The sequence below is a fragment of the Scyliorhinus canicula genome, chromosome 5 (genome assembly GCF_902713615.1).
Source record: "Scyliorhinus canicula chromosome 5, sScyCan1.1, whole genome shotgun sequence".
In the NCBI taxonomy this organism is placed as follows: Eukaryota; Metazoa; Chordata; class Chondrichthyes; order Carcharhiniformes; family Scyliorhinidae; genus Scyliorhinus; species Scyliorhinus canicula.
The window spans coordinates 153,183,047-153,208,902 of record NC_052150.1 but is presented as its reverse complement, the minus strand read 5'-3'; the positions used below and the strand labels follow the sequence as shown (position 1 = coordinate 153,208,902).

General features: G+C 42.4%; 1 protein-coding gene across 6 annotated transcripts in view; it reads left to right on the top strand.

Annotated features, from left to right (window-relative positions):
- Window positions 1-24,022, top strand: part of LOC119966337 (DNA-binding protein SATB1-like) — a 169,195-nt gene extending 145,173 nt beyond the window's left edge. For all 6 annotated transcript variants that reach the window (XM_038797837.1, XM_038797841.1, XM_038797839.1 and 3 more), the window contains 2 exons: window positions 21,782-21,985; window positions 22,224-24,022. In XM_038797837.1, the coding sequence (XP_038653765.1) occupies window positions 21,782-21,985; window positions 22,224-22,682 (663 nt within the window). In that variant the 3' untranslated portion in view covers window positions 22,683-24,022. The remainder of the gene's footprint in view (window positions 1-21,781; window positions 21,986-22,223) is intronic.
- Window positions 24,023-25,856: the final 1,834 nt, after the last annotated feature.

The window sequence follows — 25,856 nt, the reverse complement described above, 5'->3', positions numbered from 1 at the left end:
CAGGATACCATTGGCTGCATGTACTGCATCTCAATGCTGCGATTATATACCATAACAGACAGGACTATCGCTCAATGTGCTGTTGTATTGCTCCTATGCCCAGTTCATCATGCTAACGAATCCCCACTAACCTGGCAGCAGTCCTGAATTGTTCATCCTTTGCCAGTCTACTGTTCAACTCTCACCTGATATATCAAACCAGAGGTGGCTGCTGGGTGATGAAGGCTTTCTGCTCTATGCCAATTGATGATTCCCCACTAAAACTGAACCAATCAAACCAGCACTCAAACACAGAGAGGCTTGTTGCTGCATGACCCCAGCAGCTGTGGGCCTAAAGGGCCAGAGCACCACATCATGAAGGGCAGTAGTCTAGGCTGGCTGACTGGCAGACAGCAGCAAGGCCAGTGGTAGAGTGGTAATTGTGGGAGGACGAATAGTGTCATTGAGAGATGGCAACATGTTCTTGTTCCAAGGAGCCACTGCCAGTTTCTTCGGGTGGCACCTCAGCATTTCTGGTAATCAGTTAGAGGACAAATTGATGGGTGCGAGACCCTGAAAACCCAATTGCACACTGGAATCCACAGCAATAATGACAGCTTGTCTAAGCCTGCATGGCAACAAGCTCAGATTTCATGACCTCTATCTGAGTTCCCACTGGAGCACTGAGACATTGGGTAGGTTCTGTCTGTGCAGCAATTGAAGTTAAGACGTTAATCATCATATGCTATATTATGATCAAATGCACATGCATTCTCATGGAGTGGCTACCACTTCCATCTGGAAAGAATGAGCTTCAAATTATGTGCAAAACTCTTGCCAATTTGGAGCTGGATTCCTCAATAGCCCTTGAGATTTTCCTCAGGATTTCTGACAAGTATGGCAATGCACCAATTATCCCTGTGTGCATGCCCATCAGCCATTTATTTAGGCCATCCCAACAAAGTTGTAATCTGAGTGCTGTACAACAGAACTCTGCTGCACCCCACCGTGTTTGCAGCTAGTGCCCACATGTTCTTAATCCCTGCCCTGGTTGCAATCCACTCATACCCAGCCACTCACATGCAGATGCCCCCTCTGTGCTACCCTTTAAGTTACTCATAGTGCCGATATCTGAGATGGTGGCTGAGTGTCAGTCAGTGTCAATGTGGTATTTTTCATCAGCATGATTCCCTCTAGCTGTTTTAACCTCCCCCTCACAATTCACAAAAATTCACAAAGCCCATGAGTCGTGTTTCAAAAACCTGGATGACCGAGATGCTTCTGTTTGAAGGCAACAGCATTTAAATGCGTTGAACCATGTTAAGTACATCCCGCTTCTATTCTCTATACCACACCATCCGCCCAACATCAACAAGCAGCAAAAATAGCAGGTGCCAAATTCAAATGTTCTATTGTCAAAAAATAATCTATGATACTCTGCTATTAATAATGCATTCTGCTATTGCTTAACCCAAGTATTCCACCATCAAACCAAATAAATGTGTCCATAATTTCACTGGCAACAAATCTTACTGTTTAAAGCGCTATGTCTACCTTTGATATTTACCTTTGTGTGACTATTCAATGCTACTGTCTTTTCCTAACATAGCAGGAAATTTTGAGCTGGCTGAATGACGATTTTCATCATGTTACTTTGTTGTCTGGTTGTGGGTTATTTCCTAGTTCAGTAAAAGTAGACTGTGAGGTACATAAGAACATGAAAATTGGTGCAGGAATAGACCATAAGGCCCCTTGAGTTCTCCAACATTCAATATGACTCAGAGCTGGTCATTGACTTCAGGAAGCAAAGTATCGTACATACCCCTGACTGCATCAATGGGGCCGAGGTGGAGATGGTTGACAGCTTCAATTCCTAGTTGTGCACATCACCAACAATCTGTCTTGGTCCACCCATGTCAACACTACGACCAAGAAAGCCCAACAGTGCCTATACTTTCTCAGGAAACAAAGAAAATTTGGCATGTCCGCATTGACTCTTACCAACTATACAGATGCACCATAGAAAGCATCCTATCTGGCTGCATCACAGCCTAGTATGGCAACTGCTCGGCCCAAGACAGCAAGGAACTACAGAGAGTTTTTGTTGTTAACAGTTCTTAAATAAGAGGAAAACTTGAACTTACTCCCTACACTTGCAACTATGTATATATTCCGATTAAGAAAACCAGTATAGTCCAAAGATCACTTATAAATAAAGTTAACAATCAGGTTAATTTGCTTTCCTCTGTGCAAAGACCTTGGAGAGAATCTTCCAGGAGCCCTGTTTTGTCAGACTAAAATCCTATAGCAAACTGCAAAACTGCAGACAGACTTGGCTGCACCCATAATTACATCATAAGGCATTCCTCCATCTCCTCCCACGAAGATGTCCCATGACCAATTTATCCAGGACACAGCACCGTCCATCATAAATTATCTACACCCCAGGGATCTTCCAAAATCTAAACAATGTTCCATTAGCCATCTATCAGTAAACAAGTAAATGGTTAAAATCTATGATTGCCTCATTTTTATGACCCCTTAATCATAGCTTTAGCAGACATATTGCCCTATGTGTATCTTACATCAGGGCTTTTAATAACATTACTGCAACAAACATCAAATGCAATATCTCACAATTTCCTACATTCATCAGCTAAAGAGTATTGATGGGAGAACTAATGAGGCTTTGCACTGTACTGAGAGGCAGTTCAGGCAGTCCAAGCTTAAGGCAATGTAGTAAAATAAACTGTTTGCAGAAGGGCTGGCAAAAAGATCAACGCCAGAGAACTGAATGATAATATTATGTAGGACACCACAAAGCAAAGGAAGCAGGTCCAGCATGGGAAAAGCAGGAAGCTGAATCATTTTGCTCGAAGTGTTTTGCAGGAAAGAAGAAAATCAAGCCTGTAAAGATGATAGCTGGAGAGATGTTGGACAATGATTCTGATGAATCACTCTACACCTTGGAACTGCTGGACGGATCCTGACAAATTACAAAGATGATCTGAAAAGTCTTTGATGTATTCCTGATGAATATCATCTTGAAGTAGTTGAGAGTGTGAGACCAACTCAGCATTTTCCGAGGAGAGTTCCAGCTGTCCTCAAATCTAGTAAGGCATAGGAGCTTGAAAAGATGGGAGTAATCAAGGAAGTAGCAACTCTACATGGATGAGCAGAATGGTAGCATTGAAAAACCTCTAAAGCGGAGAGTGCATAAATCCAATGGACCTCAATAAAACTTTGAAGAGATCTCACAACACTGACAACAATTGAGGATTGCCTAACTTTCCACAGCAAAGGTCTTTACTACCTTAGATCCAAAGGATGAATACTGGCAAATTAAGTTGAATGAAAGCAGTAGTTTCCTGACTACGTTGTAGATGCCATTTGCATTTCTGCTGCTCTGGAAGAGTACCAATGCAAGCAGCATGAGGCATCCAATGATCTTTCTGGAGTGGAGACGATTGTGAATGATTTGTTAATCTATTGATGTGGAGATATGATGGAGGAAGCCATTGCAGACCATGATCAGAATCTAGTGAAAAGACCAGAGAGCTTGCCAAATGAATATGAAGCTGAACAACGAAAAACTATATTGAAGATGACTGAAGTCAAGTACATAGGTCATGTACTGACTGCAAAAGGACTTCACCCTGATCCTGATAAGATGCGAGCTGTAGTAGAGATGCAGCAACCAACATATGTGAAGGTGGTGCAATGATTTGTGAACAACCTTGCAAAGTTCTTGCCCAATTTGTCTGACTGAAAAAGATGTTCAGTGATATTACGGCACAGAACAAGAAGCAGCTTTCACTCACATCAAACAATTAGTGATGGATACCAGTACTGGGGTACGATGTTAATAACAAAGTCACCGGGCAACGTGATGTCAGGGAAAGAGGACTTGGAGCAAATATCATGAATCAAGGACAATCAGTTGCGCCTGCATTCAAAATGTTAGCACAAACTGAAAGACGCTTCGCACAGATTGAATAAGAGTGACTGGCTATTATTGTCTTTGCTTGTGAACATTTTAATCAGTATCTGTTTGGAAGTAATGGCAGAGTCTGACCACAAGCCACTTCAAAGCATCTTTCTCAAACCACTTCTATCTGCTCCAAAGCATCTACAAAGGATGTTACTTTATTTACAGAAATACCATTTGGAAGTGAAATATAAGCAAGGGAAGCAGAGGTACATTGCTGGCCAGCTGTTGAGAGCTAAACCTCTTTGAACAAAGTTGATGAGCATGAAATCTTTCAGATTCAATAAGAAGCAATGGCACAACATGCTCTGGAAGTCATCAACCCAGCAGAGACATTGAATCTAACAGGTAAGCATCTTGCTCAGATCAAGCAAACTGCACAACACGATACAACTCTCCCAAGTGTTGCCGGAACTAGTGATGAAGGGGATATCACCAAGGACACACCTGTTGCTATAGGAAAGTATTAGGCACATAGAGTTAAAGTGATTGTCTAAGATGATATCTTGTACAAAGGAACTAGATTCAGCATTTCTCAGGAGATGGGAAAAAGATGTTGAAGTACATCCAAGCAAGCCATCAAGGAATTGAGTCGAGTCTGGGCAAGGGAAGAGAAATGCTCTATTGGCTAAACATGAGCAATTAGATTAAGGACCAGATCAACTGGTGCAGTGCTTGTACCAAACATGAAATGTACTAAACATGAAGCTAAGCAAGTTAAGGAGACACGCTTTACATCCCAGATAGACAAGCTTGGTGTGGACTCCTTCACTTATTTTGCAACTGACTATCTCATTACCGCAAATGATTATTTAGACTACTGGGAGTTAGACAAGCTTACATCAACATTTAACTGTGGGACAGTAAAATGACAAATGGCAGTAAACTACAGGCCAGTTAGACTAACCTACATCGATCAAGTCTAAAACATCGCAGTATTTTGCTTTTATTATTATCTGTCATTGGCAAATTGCTGGCACCATTAATTAACAAAGCTAAAGCAGGATACTGAGAAAATCATAATGGGATCAGGCCAAGTCACCGTAGTTTTGCCAAAGGAAAATCATGTTTAACTAATTTATTAGTGTTTTTGGTATCGTGAAAAGCTAGCATCCAGGCACAACAAGTGCAAATGGAATTTTGATGTTTATTGCAAGAGGAATGGAATCCAAAAATAGGGAGATTTTACTGCAACTGTACAGGGCATTGATCAGACCCCATCAGAATACTGTGCACAGATTGGGAATTTTATCACTACACATCATTTCCACTCTACCATTAGTCAATTGGAAAGCCCAAGACAGCAATGAAAACTGCCAAAGAGATTATCAAAAAATCAAGTAGATCCAGCACAGATGTGCACAAGGTGATCTTAGAGTGAAGAAACACACCTACTGAAGGCATTCAAATTAGTCCAATTAGTCGACAAACGTCATGCCACACCCAAAGCACTCTTCCAATAGCTAGAAAACCGCTGAAGCAGGAACAGGAGTGAGTGATGAAATCAAAGTGAAACATCAGAAAGCCAAATTTCACTTTGATAATGTGGCCAAATTATTGCCAGAGTTGAGAGCATTCAATGCAATCAACAAAATCAGTCCACTTGGCAACTTGGAACTTGTGTAAAGCAGTTGTCACCTCACTCGGACACAGGGAAAGTGAACAACTCGACATGTCATCTCAACTGTAGCCACACGTGCAACTGGAGAAGCTGATTACTGAATAACAAATGGCAATTGCTGCCCAGCAAATACAACCGATCAGCAGCAACACTCACCTTGGCAACAACATTCCTCAGAGAAGCAACATTACCTCAGGAAAAGCAGACACCAGATGAACCACCCAACAACAACCCACATGCGTTCCATTAGACCTGGACATACATGTGTGGAGGGAGACTAGAATGAACAGTTTTCTGTTTGCGCTTGTTGACTTTCTTTATAGACTGCGTATGTGGGTAACTTGCAGCTACAAATAATAGTGCATGCAATGTGGGAGGTTTTCTTTTTCTGAAAAGGAGGATGTTTGAAGAAGTACTTTTGTGCACTGTTACCTCGTATATACTGTGGCTTGCCATAGCGACATGACTGTGGAGGATATCTTGGGTAAAACAAAGCTTTGACAGAGTTCATTTTACCCACCACATAGAACAATTTCTGCAGCTACCTCTTTCAGAGGCCTACATTGTAGGCCATCATATCATGGAAATTTGTTGGGTTTTAGTCCCTGAAGGTTCTCTACTTTGTGCTCATGTTAATGACTTTACGTTCTTCAATCATATTAGTTCGTCCCTTAGTTACCCTCTATCCTGCTTTGTAATTTATGTCTTCTCTGGTGAAGATGAGAGAATAAGAACAACAAGCACGATCCTCCAGCCATGCTGCACCAGAAAAGCAGCTTGTACGGCGCAGCATGGCCGCTGAAAGCCTGGAGACCCCGCTCCCGGGATCTACCTGGCTTGCAATGCCTCACGAATTTCAATGCAATCTCACGTGATGTTGCAAGGTGAATCCTGCCCACAATGGGCGGGATCACCTTTTAACAAATCTTCATATTAAAGCGAGGCAGTACACCTTACTCTAATGTGCAGATTCCTGAGGTACCTGATGCTTTGGGATTCAATCACTTCGCCTCAGGGACCTCGGGCGAGTGCCATTTGGTACTGGTCCCCACAAACGAGGTCCAGACAGAACAATACTCATGGGGGTCTCCAAGGAGAACGGAGGCCCCCAGCTGGGACCCTCCCATATTGCATTCAGACTGGGGGGGGGGGGGGGGGGGGGGGGGAGTTGGGGATTCTTTTGTGGGCCTCTGAGATCGGGACGCTATTTAAAAACGGCGTCCCGATCTCTCTCTACAACGGGGAGTTCTGGCGAGCAGAGCTCCCCATTGTAGAAAATGGGGCTATATGCGGCCTCGACCACGCGTTCCCTATTCAGGTCCCTTATTCAAAGCAAGTCGCATTGAATAGTCACCTGTCTCTCCACACTGCGGGTGCTGGGAAACACACGGCTAAACACACTCGCTTTGGGACTTTGTTCCCTTTGGGGAAGATTGCACCCATTAAGTTTGCTCAGTAGTGCTGTCTGCTTGCTTTCTGCTCATTTCTCATGATAATTTCTCCAATCTGTGCCTCTAGTGGACAACATTTACTTTACCTGGTTGTCTGCTTTTTATATATTTATAAAAAGTCTGACAATTCTTTTAATATTGCTGGCTAGTTTATTTTAATGGCACTTTTTTTCCTTTTTAGCAATCTTTTGGTCCTCAATTGCTGGTTCCCAAATCTCTCCCAATCCTTATTGTCCCCACTATCCTATGCAACATTCTAAACCTCTTCTTTTAATCTGATACTATCTGTAACTTTCTTTGAGTCCTGGATGGATCTTTCTCACAGAGATTTTTTTGAATTAATGGAATGGATTTTTGCTGAATTTGGTGAGAATTCCAGCTCCTGGCTTAAGCCTCACAATTGAAGAAATACAATTTTTATTAATTTGTGGGGTGTGAGCATCACTGGCCGGGCCATCATTTCTCAGACTTGAGAAAGTAATAGTGAGCAGCCGCCTTGAACTGCTGAAGTCCACTGGGTGTAGCTACACAAACAGCACTGTTAGGGAGAGACTACCAGGATTTTGACCTCGTGATATGGAGAGGAGTCATGAGGTAATCCCTCCTTATCACAACTGCTGCCCTGCTCTTGTAGCCATGGTGCGAGTTAAGTTTGTGGTTAATGCTAACCAACCCCCACTCGCAATATTTTTTTGTAGGGTGACTTGCTGATGGTTATGGCTTTGAAGGGGGGGTTATAGGGAACTTAATCAAGCTGGTCGCCAACAGGCATTATCTTTATTTGTTGGTCCAGGCCTGGATGTTATTTGCAATAATCTTTAGCCAGAAGTGGCTAAAGGATGATCCATCTCGGTCTCCTCGAGAGGTCCCCAGCATCACAGATGCCAGCCTTGCCAAATTGATTCACCCCACATGATATTGTAAGGGTCCTTCCTGTTGATTCCCTTATTTCCCCTTTCTTTATTTTTATTGTTATCATTTTTGGGCTATGGATGCTTAAGGACGAGTATGTTTAAGTCAAGCAGCAGCAAGAATGAGGAATTCAAGAAGTTGCAACATGGTATTTAATACTGGTTTTCAAATAGCAGATCAGGACTTTATAGCACCTGAGAAATGGTGGGACTCAGTTTGATTGGTTGGCTGGTTGTCGATGAATTGGCCAAAAGACCGTATTCTGCCCATTAGCAGGTGGCGATTAGCTCTTGCCTGAGTGGGATGATTTTCTGGACACACAGGGACAAGGACCTTCAATCATCAGCAAGGTGATGGAAGGAGTCATCAACAGTAGTGCTATCAAGCAGCACTTAGTTTGCAATAACCTGCTCACTGATGCTCAGTTTGGGTTCCGCCAGGGTCACTCAGCTCCTGACCGCATTACAGCCTTGGTTCAAACATGGGCAAAAGAGTTGAACTCCAGAGGTGAGGTAAGAGTGACTTCCCTTAACATCAAGGCCACATTTGATTGAGCATGGCATCAAGGAGCCCTAGTAAAACTGGAGTCAATGGGAATCGGGGAAAACCCTCCATTGGTTGGAGTCTTACCTAGCACAAAGGAAGGTGGTTGTGGTGTTTGGAGGTCAGTCATTTCAGCTCCAGGACATCACTGCAGGAGTTCCTCAGGATAGTATCCTAGGCCTTTTGATGTGGGGATGTTTGCTGACGATTTCACAATGTTCAGCACCATTCATGACTCCTCAGACACTGAAGCATTCCATGTACACACGCATGAAGACATGGACAATATACAGGCTTGGACTGACAAGTGGCAAGTAACATTTGCGCCACACAAGTGCCATGTAATGACCATCTCCAATAAGAGAAAGTCAGTCCATTGCCCCTTGACATTCAATGGCAATACCATCACTGCCCACTATCAACACCTGGAGGTTACCATTGATCAGAAACTGAATGCGACGATCCATGTAAATGCTTACAAGAGCAAGGCAGAGGCGAGGAGTCCTGCAGCAAGTAACTCACCTCCTGGACCCCAAAGCCTGTCCACCAGCTACAAGGCACATGTCAGGAGTGTGATAGAATACTCTCCACTTGCCTGGATGAGTACAGCTCTAACAAGCTCAACACCATCCAGGACAAAGCAGCCCACTTGATTGGTACCTCTTCCACAAACATTCACTCCCTCCACCACTGACGCACAGTAGCAGCAGTGTGTACATCTACAAGATGTACTGCAGGAACTCATCGAGGCTCCTTAGACAGCACCTTCCAAACCCAGGACCACTATCATCTAGAAGGATAAGGGCAGCAGATACATAGGAACACCAGCACCTGGCAATTCCCCTCCGTGGGCAGCACGGTAGCATGGTGGTTAGCATAAATGCGTCACAGCTCCAGGGTCCCAGGTTCGGTTCCCGGCTGGGTCACTGTCTGTGCGGAGTCTGCACGTCCTCCCCGTGTGTGCGTGGGTTTCCTCCGGGTGCTCCGGTTTCCTCCCACAGTCCAAAGATGTGCGGGTTAGGTGGATTGACCATGCTAAATTGCCCATAGTGTCCTAAAAAGTAAGGTTGGGGGGAGGGGTTGTTGGGTTACGGGTATAGGGTGGATACGTGGGTTTGAGTAGGGTGATCATTTGCTCGGCACAACATCGAGGGCCGAAGGGCCTGTTCTGTGCTGTACTGTTCTATGTTCTAGAACACTCACCACCCTGACTTGAAAATATATCACCGTTCATTCACTTTCGCTGGGTCAAAATCCAGAAATCTTCTGCCTAACAGCACTGTGGGTGCACCTACACCACATAAACTTCAGTGGTTCAGGAAGGCAGTTCACAACCACCTTCCCAACAGCAACTAGGGATGGGGAACAAATGCTGGCCTAGCAAGCAAAGCCCACATCGCGTAAAAATGAATTTTTAAAAAATCACATCAAGCTGTGAACTGGCATGACACATGTATCGAAGTAAGAAAAATTGGGCTGTGAGTGGCATTATAGCAGAGGATTGAAAACATTTTAATGCAACAAAAACAGAAAACTGGGCAATCTCAGCAGGTCTGACAGCATCGATGGAGAGAGAAGGGAGCTAACGTTTCGAGACTGGATGACTCTTTGTCAAAGCAGATTGCATTTTTAGAACATAGGACGTAGGAGCAGAATTAGGCCACTCAGCCCATCAAGTCTGCTCCACCATTCAGTCATGGCTGATAATTTTCTCATCCCCATTCACCTGCCTTCCCCCATAACCCCTGATCCACTTATTGATAATTTAAAGCAATACTGGTGATAAATCCACTGCTGAGTAAATTCCAGCCCTCTTTGTTAAGTTGGATCAATTAGAAACACTTTTTACCTTGAGAAACGGAATTAAAATCACTACAAATAGATAGAATGTTGTTTTTCTTTGTTCTTGGAAAGTAAAGAGTTTTGTGTTGTCTGAAGACAGTAGCCACAGTGTACATCATATTACTGTCAATGATGTGGCTGATCTAGGAAATAGAAATGTTGCACTAGCACAATAAATGGTGCTATTCTGGTAGAAGTGTATTGTTGGAGAGGGTTTTCAATCTGACAGAGTGCAAAACAAAATTGTCCTGTTTTTTATCAGTTTTATCCTTCACCTTGAGGAACACTTAATTGAAGCAACAATGGTTATAGGAAGGGCTTGAAGTCATTAAGACACTTTTACTTGTCTTAACGGTAAGTACTGTCTGAAGACATCAAGCTGATTATTTGAGTAGATTTTGCTATTACCATAAAGGTATTCTACATTGTGAAACCATGACATTCGTGCAGCAGCACGGAGTTATGCTGCCAGCTCCCCTCACACCATTGGAATGCAAAGTGAATTCCAGCCTTGGTTGGACTGTCTGCGCAGAGTTTGCACTTTCTTCTCGTGTCTGCGTAGGATTCCTCCGGGTGTTCCGGTTTCCTCCCACAGTATAAAGATATGCAGGTTAGGTGGATTAGCCATGCTAAAATTGTCCCTTTGTGTCCAAATGGTTACATGGGGTTACTGGGTTACGTGGATAGGGTGGGGGTGGGGGTCTAGGTAGGATGCTCTTTCAGAGGTTTGGTGCGGACTCAATGGGCTGAATAGCCTCCTTCTACACGGTAGGAATTCTATGATTCCATTTTTTAGATGCTAGACTTTGGTTCGAGAGAAAATGTGTCTATACTATATCCAATGGGGATTAGCACATTATACTTACTTTTTAATCATGTTTACTTAATCAAGAGAAGAAAAAAGGTTTGCATTTATATAGCACTTATAGTGAATTCGGGAGGTTCCAAAACACTTTACAGCCACTCAAGTAATTTGGAAATATGGCCGCCTTTGTGCATGAATGATGCAGCCATCTTGCACACTGCAAGCTCCATCAAACATCCATGGAATAAATGACAGGATTAGCTTTCTTAACATTAATTGAAGGGTGGATGTTAGCCAGGACACTGATAATGAATTATCCTGCTTTTCAAACAGTGCTGCAGGTTCTTTCAGGTCCATCAGAGAAGCAGAAGAACAATGGGCAGCACGGTGGCATAGTGGTTAACACAGTTGCTTTACAGCTCCAGGGTCCCAGGTTCGATTCCCGGCTTGAGTCACTGTCTGTGCGGAGTCTGCACGTTCTCCCCGTGTGTGCGTGGGTTTCCTCCGGGTGCTCTGGTTTCCTCCCACAGCCCAAAGATGTGCGGGTTAGATGGGTTCGCCATGCCAAATTTCCCTTGGTGTCCAAAAAGGTTAAGTGGGGTTACTGGGTTATGGGGATAGGGTGGAAGTGTGGTCTTGGGTAGGGTGCTCTTTCCAAAGGGTGGTGCAGACTTGATGGGCTGAATGGCCTCCTTCAGCTCTGTAAATTCTATGATTCTATGAATGGGAGCAAGACTTTCTTAAAAGATAGATGTTTTCTGTCCAGTTTATTGAAACAAATTAGTCAAAAAAATTCAGAAATGTTTAACTGATAAGCGTGAGTAGGAGTATTATTACTCGAGTTAAATTAATTTTACGCTCGCAAAGATCAATGTCAGACCTGACACTTAACAACTGCATAAGAGATTAAAAAATCAAGAAAGCCAATTCCAATATTTACATTTTATATTCAAATTTTTCAAAAGAATTTCAAATGTCATAGAAATCATTTTTAGCTTCAATGAAATAGATAGTCAACAGCAAGTTATATTATACAAAGGTTACAGTGATATCATTAATGGGTTTATAAATGGCAAAATTCTGCCTGAATCAAGTTTTGCAAGTAAAATAAAGCACTATTAGCCGTGATCTATTGATAATACTTAGGGATAATATTATCACGAGCTAGCTTATATAATTAAGATAAATTGCACTTAAAGTTTAATAAAAAAGCTAAGCATTTTATAAATCAGTTAAAAGTAGTTTTTTGTTTGCATGCTATTTTGTTTCTGCAGAAGTTAAGAAAATCAGGCATAATGTGCAACATGCTGCCCAATTCACTACAAATCCTTTTTGCTCAACTGTGTTAGGATACTGGACTAAACCCGAACATTTGTTAAGATACCAGCCAAGAACCTCAAACTATTTTTTTAAATTTGTAAAACTGAGGGAAGAATTCTTCACCCCTGGAGTGATGATTCTAAATAATAGGCGTCTTTTGTGTTAAAATAAATTTTAATTTAAACACGGAATTAACCACATTAATATCAAAGAAAATAGCTCTTCATTTATCAGTTGAACAGTCCTTAATCACGAGGCAAATCTTCAACTTTCTATCTACACCTGTGACTAATTCCAATTAAGAACCCCAATATGGTTCAAATGCCACTTATAAAGTTAACAAACAGATTACTTGCTTAGCTGTGTCGAAATTTGGAGAGAGTTCCTTTCAAGGGCAGATTCAGTACACTTCTGCTCAACCTAGCAGCATTTGGCAAAACTGCCGTTCAACTTAAAATCATTCTATCTTGTCGGACTTAAATCCTATGGAAAGCTGCAAACCTACAGACTGATCTGGCTCCTCCAATTAATTACTTCATCTGTATCCCACTAAGTTTCATAACCTGCTTAGCTAGGACTAAGCGTCACTCCCCATAAATTATCTGCTCTTCAGGGACTAAATGTCATTGCCCCATAATGGCCTTCATAGTGGCCTGGCCCGCGATCGGGGCCCACCAATCGGCGGGCCGGCCTCTCTGCCCCCCCGGACTCCTTTCCTCCACGCTGGCTCCTGTAGTCCTGCACCATTTGCCGTCAGGACTGCCGCGCGGAAGAAGGCCACTGCGCATGCGCTAGTTGGCGCCGGCTCAACTGCGCATGTGCGGACCCTGCGGCGCCGAGTTCAGGCCGGGATCGGCAGCTGGGGCAGTGGAGGCGGCTCCAGCGCCGTCCTAGCCTCCTGTGGGCTGCAGAATGGGGTGCCGGAATAGGCACCGACGCCGGAGTAAACACTCCCGTTTTTACTCCGGCGTTGGCACTTAGCCGCCCGTTAGGAGAATCCCGCCAGAGGACTATTGATTCATATTATTTTGCAGATCAAAGTGACCCTAGGCGACAGAGTTTGCCTCTGGCTTCATTGTACTTCAGTGGTTTTCAATTTGGTGAATGAAACTGAGGTACCTTGGAATTTTGATGAGTGGTCACGCAGATGCAAATTAATTTGGTGAGAGAATCTGGGGTAGTGAGCCCAAAGAAGCTAAACATTAACTTTATGTTGCCTGACATGATTTATAGATAAATTCATAACATTTGTGTCAGTTCTCCCTTCAGCCCTCCAAAGCTTTGCTGCTAAACCAATATTTAACACAATAACATTAGCAAGGAGCTAGAGCGGTGCGACCCAAATAAAAACTGGATTGTGATGAATGTTAGTAGAGGGCAAGGCTGAGACAACTCAGGCATCACTTTTATTGAGGCACAGTTTATGTATAGCATAAAGGTTTTGTGCGAAAGCTACCAAAGGGCGGTTTCAGAATTGGAATGCGAAGCAAAGCTGCGGCCCAAGCTGCAGAACACTTTCTTTGACTTCAAAGTTATCTTATTTTATTGTCTACATAACCTATTAATGAAGCGTGCAGATGTATATCTTATACATTACATCTTTGTAAAATAAACATATGTACCTGGTAATTTATGCTGTTCCAAATATAGCAAAAAAGTTGGCCATTCTGCCCATCACTGCTCTCCATCTTTTTGGTAGCCATTTCAACTGTGGAGCTAGAAATCTATGGGCGTGCAATTGCAGTCAAAATTAAGGGGACTAGGTCGGAAATCAGCAAGCAGGACATCACAGAAGTAATACATTCTGGACTACTCCCACTGCCACATGCAAGTGAGTGTAGAAATAGGAGGATAAAGCAGCTAAATGCATGGCTGGAAAGACCGTGCAGGAAGGAGGGCTTTAGATTCTTAGGACAATGGGACAACTCTGAGGGATATGGTATCTGTATAGGCCAGAAGGGCGCACTTAAATTGAGTCTATACTGAGTACATTATGCACCATTTGCTAGTGCCATTGGGGAATGTTTAAACTAACTTGGCAGGGATGTGGAAAACAAAAGATAATATCAGAGGGAATACTGAGGTGCAGAGAATACCGGGAAATCTAGATAGCACCAAGATAAGGACTAGTACATAAATAGGTGTGGCTCAAAGAAAGACAGGGCTGGATGTTAAATACTTCTGGATGCAAGGAGTTCAGGAAAGATAGGAAATTAAGAAAGAAGGAGGGAGGGTGGTAATGATTAAATATTGCATTGCAGTGCTGGAGAAAGAGGATGAACCAGAGAGTTCATGGATGGAATCTATTTGGCTGGAGCTAAGGAACTCAAAATGTGCAAGTACATTGCTTGGTATTGTTTATAGGCCACCAACTAGTTGGAATGGTGTAGGAAAATTAGTTTTTATAGGAGGAGGGAGTGTACTTATCCAACTATAGTTTGTCATGAATAGCCAAAAGGACAGAGAGGAGCAAGAGTTCCTTGAGTGTGTTGGAAAATTTTCTACAGCGGCATGTTTCCAGTCCAATGGGAATGGAGGCGCTGCTAGACCTTCTTGGGAATGAGATGGACCAAGTGGATCGAGTGTCAGTACAAGAACATTTAGGAGATGGTGATCATTGTATCATAAAGTTTAGGCTGACTATTGAAAAGGACGTACAAATCAGAGTGAGAGTTATTAACTGGGGAAAAGTCAACTTCAATAGGGTGACAAAGAATCTGGGCCGAATAAATTGAAATCAAAAGGTTGGCAGGAGAAACAGCAGTTGAATAATGGACTACCTTCAAACAAGAGGTATTTCAGGCACAGTCAAGGTATATTTCCTCGAATTTGAAAGGTAGGGTAAACAAAACCAGAGCCCCTTGGATGATAAAGGGGATATATATTAAGATATAGAAGAAAAAGTGTGCTTATGACAGATGTGTGCTAGAAAATATAATTGAGGGCTCAGTGGTTAGCACTGCAGTCTCACAACACCGATATCCCCAGTTCGAACCTGGCTGTGGGTCACTGTCCATGTGGAATTTGCACATTCTCCCTGTGTGTGCGCGGGTTTCGCACCCACAGCACAAAGATGTACAGGGTAGTTGGACTGGCCACGCTAAATTGCCCCTTAATTGGAAAAAATTATTGTGTACTCTAAGTTTATTTTAAAAAATACAATTGAGAGCCAGGCTGAATGGAGATGGTTCAGAGTAAGTAAGAAAGCAAATAAGTGTAGCAAAGAAGGAGAATGAAAGGAAACTGGCAACCAAGATAGAAATATTTCCTGGCCTCTGACCTGCTGTTGTAGCTACAGTACTTATATTGTTCCTGGTCAGTGGTAACCCCCAAGATGTTGATATTGGGAGATTAAGCAATGGTAATGCCATTGAATGTCAAGGGGCGATTGTTAGATTCTCTCTTGTTGGAGATGGTCATTGCCTGGCACTTGTTTGGCGCAAATGTTAGTTGCCACTTGTCAGCCCAAGCCTGGATATTGTCCAGGTCTTGAAGCATTTGGACATTGACTGCTTCAGTATCTGAGGAGTGGCAAATGGTGCTGAATATTGGGAAATCATCAGCAACGGTCCCCATTTCTGACCTTATGATGGAAGGAATGTCAAGGATGAAGCAGTTGAAGATGATTGCACGTAGGACACTACCCTGAGGAACTCCTGCAGTGATTTACTGGAGCTGAGGTGATTGATCTCCAACAACTACAACCACCTTACTTTGTGCTGGTGTGAATCCAACCAATGGGCAGTTTACCCCTGATTTCCATTGACTCTGGTTTTGCTGGGGCTCCTTGATACCACATTCTGTCAAATGCGGCCTTGATGTCAAGGGCAGTCACTGTCACCTCACCTCTGGAGTTCAAGACCATGTTTGAACCAAGGCTGTGATGAGGCCAGAGCTGAGTGACCCTGGCGGAACCCAAACTGAGTATCAGTGAGCAGGTTATTCCTAAGTGCCACTTGATAGCACTGTTGATGATCCCTTCCATCACTTTACTGATGATTGAGAATAGACTTTTGGAGTGGTTATTGGCTGGGTTGAATTTGTCCTTTTTGTGTACAGGACATACTGGGCAATTTTCCACATTACCTGGTGGATGCCAGTGTTGTATCTGTACTGGAACAGCTTGGCTGGGGGCACAGAAATTTTTGGAGGACAAGACTTCAATTGCTGGAATATTGTCAGTGCCCTTTGCAGTACCCAGTGACTTCAGCTGTTTGTTGATATCATCAGTGTTATGATAGTAGACAATGTCTGGCTCATAGGGTGTAATGGACAAGACAATTTCTTGGATCTGTTTGAAGAGCCTGTTGAGTGAATTGGAAGGGCTGCTACATCATTAATACTGATTAAGTCTCCGATCACAAGATTTTGCAGTTTTATGCAAGGTACCCAGGCAGCTGTCATCTTGTGACAGCTTTTTAATATTCATTCTGGGTGGGTGGCATCAATGGTAAGGCTGACATTCATTGCCCATACCTTATTGACCTAAGGTGACGACAATAAGGTCTACATTTTCATGGAGATGAAAATGGTACCAAAATGTGGGGCTATGAATACAAATGTATGTTTTCATGCAGAGGATAAGGGATAAAGTTGTTGAAGAGAAAAAGGTGCACTTGGAACAATATTTTATTTAATATCATCATATCTTGATGTTTGTCAACTCTTAAATTGGATAAGGATATAAGGAGTCATGGGAGTCGGTAGAGGGGCAAAGGTCGGTGTGAAGAATATGAGGTGCCATGGAGCTGGGTAGGAGGCATAATGTGGATGAGTTGGCCTGGATGAGACATGGGGAATGTGTTGGGAGAGTGAGCGGGCTTTGAGGGGTGAGGGCTAGAAGGTGGCTTTTTAAAATTATTTTTTGAACAAGTCTCAGATTACCAAGGCCAACACACAGGCCACTTCCACAACCAGCAGCCCAGTGTCTGCCTCTGAACTCTTTTCAGAGTGGTGGACCTGACTCCAATTAAGACCCGTCTCTCACACACACACAAGAATGAACATTGGAACATCCGAGGCACTTTCTCCTGAGTTGGGAGCTATCTACTTTGATCCAATAAGAAAAATAATTATTGTTTCTAAACTGTGAGAGTTCAGGAACATCACAGAAACGAGATGTAGAACTTGATACATATAAGTCACTAAAGCCTAGTGCATAGATACAAAGAGTAATCATAAAGGCTTATGGAGCATTGGTGTTTTCCTTCAGGGAGTTGAAATTCATGAGTAAGGAAGTGATACTTCAGTTTTAAGCCTTGGTCAGACGCCATCTGGAGTACTACATACAATATCTGGCACTAAACCTCAGTAAAGTCTTGCAAGGGGAACAGTGCCGATGTACCTGAATAATGCAAGGGCTGAAAGGTATATTTTACAAGGGCAGGTGAAATAACTACATTTGTATTCCCTGAAATGTAGACAATTGAGGAGTGATCTAATCCCCAATGCCTTTAAAATTATAAATGGACTGAATGTAGTCGATACATGTAGTAGAAAATCTGGGGTGGGATTCTCTGCCGGCGGGATTCTGTTTTGCCGGCGCCACATGGAACAGGGGGGCTGCCCCACAATGGGAAACCCCATTGACCAGCCGGCATAACGGAGAATCCCGCCGGCGGGTCGGGGCCAAAATGTGGATAATCCAGCCCCTGTTTCCTCTGCTGGAGAAATCCAGAATAAAGGAGAATAATCCTACAATTAGAGCAATCCTACAATTAGAGTCATTTTAGGAGTGATTTCAGGAGGCTCCTTTTGAAAATCGCTTATTGTCACGAGTAGGCTTCAATGAAGTTACTGTGAAAAGCCCCTAGTCGCCACATTCCGGCGCCTGTCCAGGGAGGCTGGTACGGGAATTGAACCATGCTGCTGGCCTGCTTGAAAAGCCAGCGATTTACCCCAGTGAGCTAAACCAGCCCCTTTTCACAAGTAGTAGAAACCTGGATCTGTCTTCAACAACCGAGAAATGTGATGGATGCGAGGGAATTGTTGTGAGTGATGGAGAAGGGGTGTTGTTGAGAGAGGTGGAGAGACGAGGATCTGTGGGCGAAATTCTCCCAAAACGGGAGAAATCGTAAAACTGCCGTAAAACCCGGGCGGGCTTTACGGCAGCGCGCCCCTTCCCGACGGGGGACCGATTCTGGTCCCCCGTCGAGGCTAGCAGCCCGACGTCGGAGGCTCCGACAAGTCGGGCTTAACGAAAATCGTTAAGCCCGCTTGCCGGAGTTAGCGCCGGCTGACGCGTCATATGACGTCAGCCGCGCATGCGCAGGTGGGAAGACTCCACCCGCGCATGCGCGGGTGACGTCATCGCGTTTTTGCGCGAAACCCGCGCATTCGCGGGCCGGGTTGCCCCTCAGCCGCCCCGCGTATTGATACTGCGGGGCGGCGGAAGGACAAATAGTGCGCGGGCATCGGGCCCGCTGCCCGCGATCGGTGCCCACCGATCGCGGGCCCATGGCACCCTTGGCACGGCCGTGGTACTGCCGTGCCAATCGGTGCCATGGTTATTTTTTGCGAGTTTGTCACGACGTTTTTACGAACGGCAGGACCAGGTGTGTTTGCCGTTCGTAAAAAGGTCGTAAAGGGCTGGGACTTCGGCCCTTCTAACAGCTGTGAATCGCTGCCGGCCGTAAAAAAAACGGCGGCAGCGATTCGGGTCGGGATTTCGGCGGGGGGGGGGGAGAATAGCGGGAGGGCGGCAAAAAAGTCGGGAAGGCCCTCCCGCTATTCTCCCACCCGTCGTGGGGGGGGAGAATTTCGCCCTGTATGTATGATTGCTCTAGTGGAATCAGTGCTTCTCTTCTTGTACAAAAACTAGACCCCGGTAACTCACCAGAAGGCATTAAAACTCTTCCATGATTTCTCAGCGCTTTTTTTTTACTTACAGTATTTGCATGTGGGATGGATTGACTGTATGAGAAATTGGAGGTTTTTCTGAGGTCACCTTGGATGGTTCGAAGGTGTTGCATTACTGATGTCCACATTCCCATGAGAATTCTATGTCAGCCTCGCCATATTTAATGCCCCAATTTCAATCATATTCCTTTCTTTCTGAAGTAACCGCACATGTTAAGGTTGGCAACAGTAAAAGATTGCCAGATCACAGGCTGTGAGATAAAAAAGTGGAATTTCCCTGTGACAGCCGTAGAAAGTTTAAAGTAAGGCCTTTTTATTCAGGGATAATTAGTTTGTTTCTTTTTATTCAGTTGCACTTAGTAATATAAAATCTAAATTAATGATTGATTTGGATATATGTTTCATAGATACTTTTGTTCTATAAATACAGTCCAGGCCAGCTGGATAGTAGACTTGTGAGTGCTCCTGTGGGTATTGAGGTGCAGTTGGTCCCTCCTCTCCCCAACCTGTTCCATGTGGCTCTCCAGCAAACCCTCTCTCCACACTGTTGCAAAGAAATCTGGCTTCAGGAAATGCAGCTTTCCTTATAGAGGTGCATTCCCACATTAAATAGGCCAGGTTTGAACGGGCTGCGATGCACGACTTCCAAAAAGTACTGAAAGATCAGGCCCTTTTGAGCGAGTGGACAGCCTTCCAAAAATATTAAATAGAAGCAGTTAAATGTGCCTGAGCCACATGCTGGCAAAATCATAAGGGGAGCTGTATCCTGGCACCACTCCCCTCAACCCCTGCCTGATTCCCATCTCCAGTTACAGCAAAGCTTCATATTTATATAGTGCAATTCAAATATTATGGCGCTACCCAACAAAATCAGAAAGTTGACCGTTGACCATTAATTCTACCAATCTGACTGTGATTACTGTATTCCACTGATTGCAGTTGAGGTCAGGCTGTACATTTTGCTCTTTGATTATAAGATAAATTCTGGAGAGGATAGACAATTCTCCTGTGAGCAGATGTTGAACTGGGTGCTCTTCTCTTCCCAAACCTATCGAACCTGGATTTGCATTAATGGCCTAATCATTGTCCTGTGAACTCATTTTATTAAGATGTATAAAGCTTCTGTGATGTTTTCATTTGCAATTCTGTTGTGCTTCTGTCAATGAATCATGGAAAGGAGCAGGAATCTGAAAATAAATTGTCTCTAAAAGTTCCACAATACTAGCGAACATATGTTCTGAATGGTTGCCTGATGTGATATTTTTAAAGTATGTGGTATAAATATGGTTAATACAGCAGGGAAAAGCATTTGACGCATATAAAATCATAGATTTTCCAAGCAGAAGTAAGTCGTTTCCCATTATGCCTTTTCTAGGCTCCATATCGGAGTTTTCAACCATAATCTATTTCCTTGTTCGTTCTTTCTTCGAGTGTTTCCCTAATTTCTCTTAAACTCTATGATTGGACTGAACTTTCATTTACCATAATGTATTCTGCTTAATGCCTTGTGTTAAGAATATTATAATTTCCCCCTCCATTATTGTAGTAATGTAGCTAATCTAAAATTTATGTCCCCTTGTTACCGATTCGCCAACTTCCATTAGTTATCCATGATGCGGAGATGCCGGCGTTGGACTGGGGTGGGCACAGTAAGAAATCTTACAACACCAGGTTAAAGTCCAACATGTTTGTTTCGAACCACTAGCTTTCTGAGCACTGCTCCTTCTTCAGGTGAGGAAGGAGCAGCGCTCCGAAACTTCTTATTATTTATCCATTCAACCCCTTTCTAACAATTTGGATTTTACTATTGAATCTGTCCTTAATTCTTCTCTTCAGTAAATAATAATAATAATAGTTTTTCAGGAATATAATTCTAACCATATCCGCTCACCCCCAATATCACACGAACAAATTTACTTTGCATCTTTCCATGATCCCAATATCCTTTCGATGAAAAAGAATTCAGTGAAGCAGTGTAGCTGCTCTAACCAATCTGTTTGCAGATTCATCGTTACTTCCTTGTTTGTCCAATAAATGTCTTGTCTAGAACACCCAGACTTCCATTTTCCTTTTCCAGCTGCTCATAGACATCTCTGAACCTGTACCCATCTGTTTATCCACCATATTGAGAAGGTTACCATTTTCACTCTCCTTTCCCATCACTGACCTCATCACTGCCTGATAGGTTTTTGGTTTGGCAGGCACCAACTCTCCATCCGGCAGGAGATACCCCCAGTTCCTCAAAAAGATTCTGTCCTGTAATTTAAAAAATAATTTTAATAGCTGGAAGATGCTTTGGGACACTCTAAACTGTTGAAAATTACCATTTAAATGCCGGATTGCTCCTATCCATTGTGTTTCAATGGTTAATTATTCTTTGGTATATTTTATTGAATTGTGCTCTGAATAAAAGAGAATGGAAAACTAACGTGTTTTACTTTATTCACATTCTTGTCATGTAGGGATGGTTATGCGAACTTTTACGATGGAAGGAAGACCCTTCACCAGAGAATCGGACTCTTTGGGAAAACTTATCAATGATCAGGAGGTTTCTCGGTCTCCCTCAGGCTGAGAGAGATGTTATTTATGAGCAAGAAAGCAATGCGATCCATCACCATGGAGACCGACCATCTCACATCATCCATGTTTCTGCGGAGCCAAGTCAGGTTAGTATACCTTAACAAATAAGCTAAGGAAGTTTTTGATTAAGACAATTCTTTGTTAATTGTTAACAGTAAGATGAGTTAATATTTTAAACTGTCCAAGACAAAAGTGCCACTGAAAGTTCTTCTGCATTGTCCTAAAAAATAAAGCATCAAACTTGCTGCTTTGGTTGTTTTCTGTATTTCAATTATGACAGCTTAATATGGACAGTTCATTTATTGTATTTTTTGTTGCCTACAGCAACAGCCAGCAACACCCCGACTTGCACCTAAACAGCCAACGTCAACACCAGCAGAATCAGAAGATGAATGCCGGCATAAGCCCAGATCTCGCACTAAGATTTCCGTAGAAGCCCTGGGGATCTTACAGAGCTTTATACAGGATGTGGGTTTGTACCCAGATGAAGAAGCAATTCAAACTCTGTCAGCTCAACTTGACCTGCCCAAGTATACCATCATAAAGTTTTTTCAAAATCAACGTTACCATCTAAAGCATCATGGCAAACTGAAGGACCATACAGGTTTAGAGGTGGATGTGGCAGAGTACGAGAAAGAAGAATTGCTGGAAGACTCAGAGGACTCAGAGGAAAGCGAGGAAGGCAAAAGCTCAAAAGAAATATATTCAGTTAAAGTAGAAGAGACCTTGTCCGGGGAAGGGACTACAAATAACTTAGATCCTGATCAGGAACCAAAAGACTGACGCTGATATCACATGAACTTTTCTTTTTTGTAACTGTGCCACTGATGTGTAATTACATGAAAAAAAAAGTCTTGTTTCCTGCATTATTCATCAGAAAGACCAATTTGTCTTTACATACTTGCACAAAAAATTAGGAGTCCCAGTAAAAGACTGAACAATTCTCCTGTGGATAATGCAGACTGCACTAGAAGTTTTTTTTGTTTTATTTTCAAGCAAACAAGCAGCTACACATGAAGTATTTGAGATTGCCTTGAACATTTTTGTAACTGCTGTTTCCTGATTAATGACGGTTTCTGTACAGAGTATCAACAGAGGAAACTGGTACTGTATAATGTTTGACTGTATTGGCTGTCAAACCTAAAATGCTCATTCAGAAGCTTTCCACGATTAATCACAGATTACCCAGTTCTGAATGGATCAAACACTCCAGTTTCGATTCTCCACCCAAACCAGTATGTTTCTTGCAACTTAAAAGAAAAATCTGACCTTTTAAAAATTAACAAAATTACTGATGAGGATACTTTATGCTTAGCTATATATATTGTTAAAGTTGCAAAAAAGGAAGAAACTGCTCGCTGCAAAATGCAGCGTTAATGGAAAATATGCCAATAATTGCCTTGTGTAATATGGCACTGCCATCATTCAATTATTCTGCAAGAGAGCAATCACTGTAACTTTGAGTCTTGTCATTACCTGATTTTAAAATGTGAAACACAATTTTTTTTAAATTTGTGGAGTCTAGATTATTTATTTTCAGAAAACTTAGCCTCATGATGTAATTAATTTTTTGAAGTTTCTGTTACATGTAACATAGTGCTTTTTCATACTGACTTTTTCTATTTATAAATGTATTTTGATGGGCAGTGATACAAAGTGTCTTAAAAGTTTCAATTGAAAAATTGTGCTTTAAAATTTGCCTAAAAACTGCTGTATGTTATCAAAGCAATTCATACCATGGGCTTCACTCTTTATGGTGTATGCAATTTTCTATATTAATGTTAAACCATCATGCAAATGAACATAGGTCAATAAAAATAAAATACATTAGATAACTTATAAAATTCACTGAAAAATAGATGTTTTGCAATGTGTCTTCCTTCAGTTTACAATGGATTGAAGCTTTTTTCAGTATAAATTTCTGTATGAAGATTACAAGTGTATCTGTTTTTCTGAGTTATATTGCTATGTGGAACTATGAGATCACAAATTATTTTATTAAATCTGACCATGTTAGACATTTTTTTAAAGCATCACAGTTTTTCTTTATGCAAAATTGTTCAGATGGGGATGGTTATTAATTGTTAATCGCGCAATTAAACTATCTTTGTATAATACAATAATATTTGTTTCTATCTTCATTATTGAAGTATATTTTAAATGCAATTATTAGTCAATATATGTCTTACTCATGGCTACTTTTGATATGCTTACACTTAACACGTTACTTAGATCAACCATCCTTGTAATCTTTCTGAATGAGATTGCAAACCAGTCTCAATTAAAGGGTAATTTAAACAGTATTCTCATGTCAATTGGATACTGGCTTGACACTAACCAACTTTATTTTGAATATACCTTGTACAACCATCAAATTCAGATTAGATCTGTGTGCAGCCCCCAGAAGTGAAAGGACAGTGTGCTAGATCCACTGTAATTTTCATTTGGAGTGAGTCTTACAAGTTTTGAACTACAGTGCCCATGACTAAGATTTTATGCTTAACATTTTTAAGACATTTCTAAAATAAGCTGTATTGATGAATTGTTGAATGATTGACCGATTATATGGACTCAATTTCAACTTTATGCAAATAGATGTTTTGAATGAGTTCAAATCTGATCCTATGGATCCGACTTGTTACATGTCATACGAGTCTGTTAGTTGCAATGGTGGTGCATGCATCTAAATGGAGTTCACCATATTACTTACGATGAATTAACTGTTTGTTCCTACTTAAGTCAATAATAGTTTTCAAATGGTTTAATGGTTGACCAGACAATAGTACAGTTTCCAAATAAAAATGTTTCTAGGTTGCTATCCACCCACATATTAATGGATTAGTCCCAGTATGGATGATTGAAGAAATAGAGGTCAGATTGCTAATGGTGTAGCATTGCTGCCTCAAAGTGCCAGGGGCTTGGGTTCGATTCCGGCCTTGGGTGACCAGGGTTTGCATGTTCTTCCCGTGTCTGCGTGGGTTTTCTACAGGTGCTCCTGTTTCCTCCTATAGGTGCAGTTAAGGTGGATTGGTCATGCAACTTACCCTTCGTGTCCAAAGATGTGTAGGTTAGGTGGATTAGCCATGATCAATGCGCAAGGTTATGGGGGTAGGGCAGGGGAGTGGACCTGGGAAGAATGCTCTTTCGGAGAGGCAGTGCAGGCTCGATGGACCAAATGGCCTTCTGTAACGATTTATGGGTTGGCAGAATTCTTCATTCCATGTGCACTTTTCAAAAAATTCAGCAGTATCCACCTTAACTGCACCTATGGGAGGAAACAGGAGCACCTGTAGAAAACCCACGCAGACACGGGAAGAACATGCAAACCCTGGTCACCCAAGGCCGGAATCGAACCCAAGCCCCTGGCACTTTGAGGCAGCAATGCTAGCCACTGTACCACCATTAGCAATCTGACCTCTATTTCTTCAATCATCCATACTGGGACTAATCCATTAATTCTAAAGCTGCAATGCGTTATTTCCAAAACGGATCTCACTTTGCTCGCTTGGAGGGAAGATTACTTTTACTTCTGTCAAACACTGAACTGCTCCTTTGATGTGCTGAACTTTGCCTTTCTTCCAATGGTGTATTTTCATTGGAGGAGCTGCCTGACCAAAAAAGGAACCAGTGAGAAGTGATTGCAGTGCATAACTTAGTTATAAGTTAAACTGTATAATTTAGCTACTTTTCGCTGGTGGTAAGCTCTTGCAGCTAGCCCGTTCCTAATAATTCAGGCACGTTTTGTGAATGAGTCAATTATTTGAAGTAAGCAGCATAAACAAAACAGGAAAGTGGGAATTTAGTGCTGAAAATTTGAATCGTCAAAAAATTTAAATTGTAAATAAGAGTTGATTGAAGTCTGCTGTGAAATCCAGCCAATGGCATCTCAAAGGTTTTTTTTAATGAAGCTTACAGGAGCAGCCATGGTAGAATTGAAGATTCAAGAGATTTTAAAAA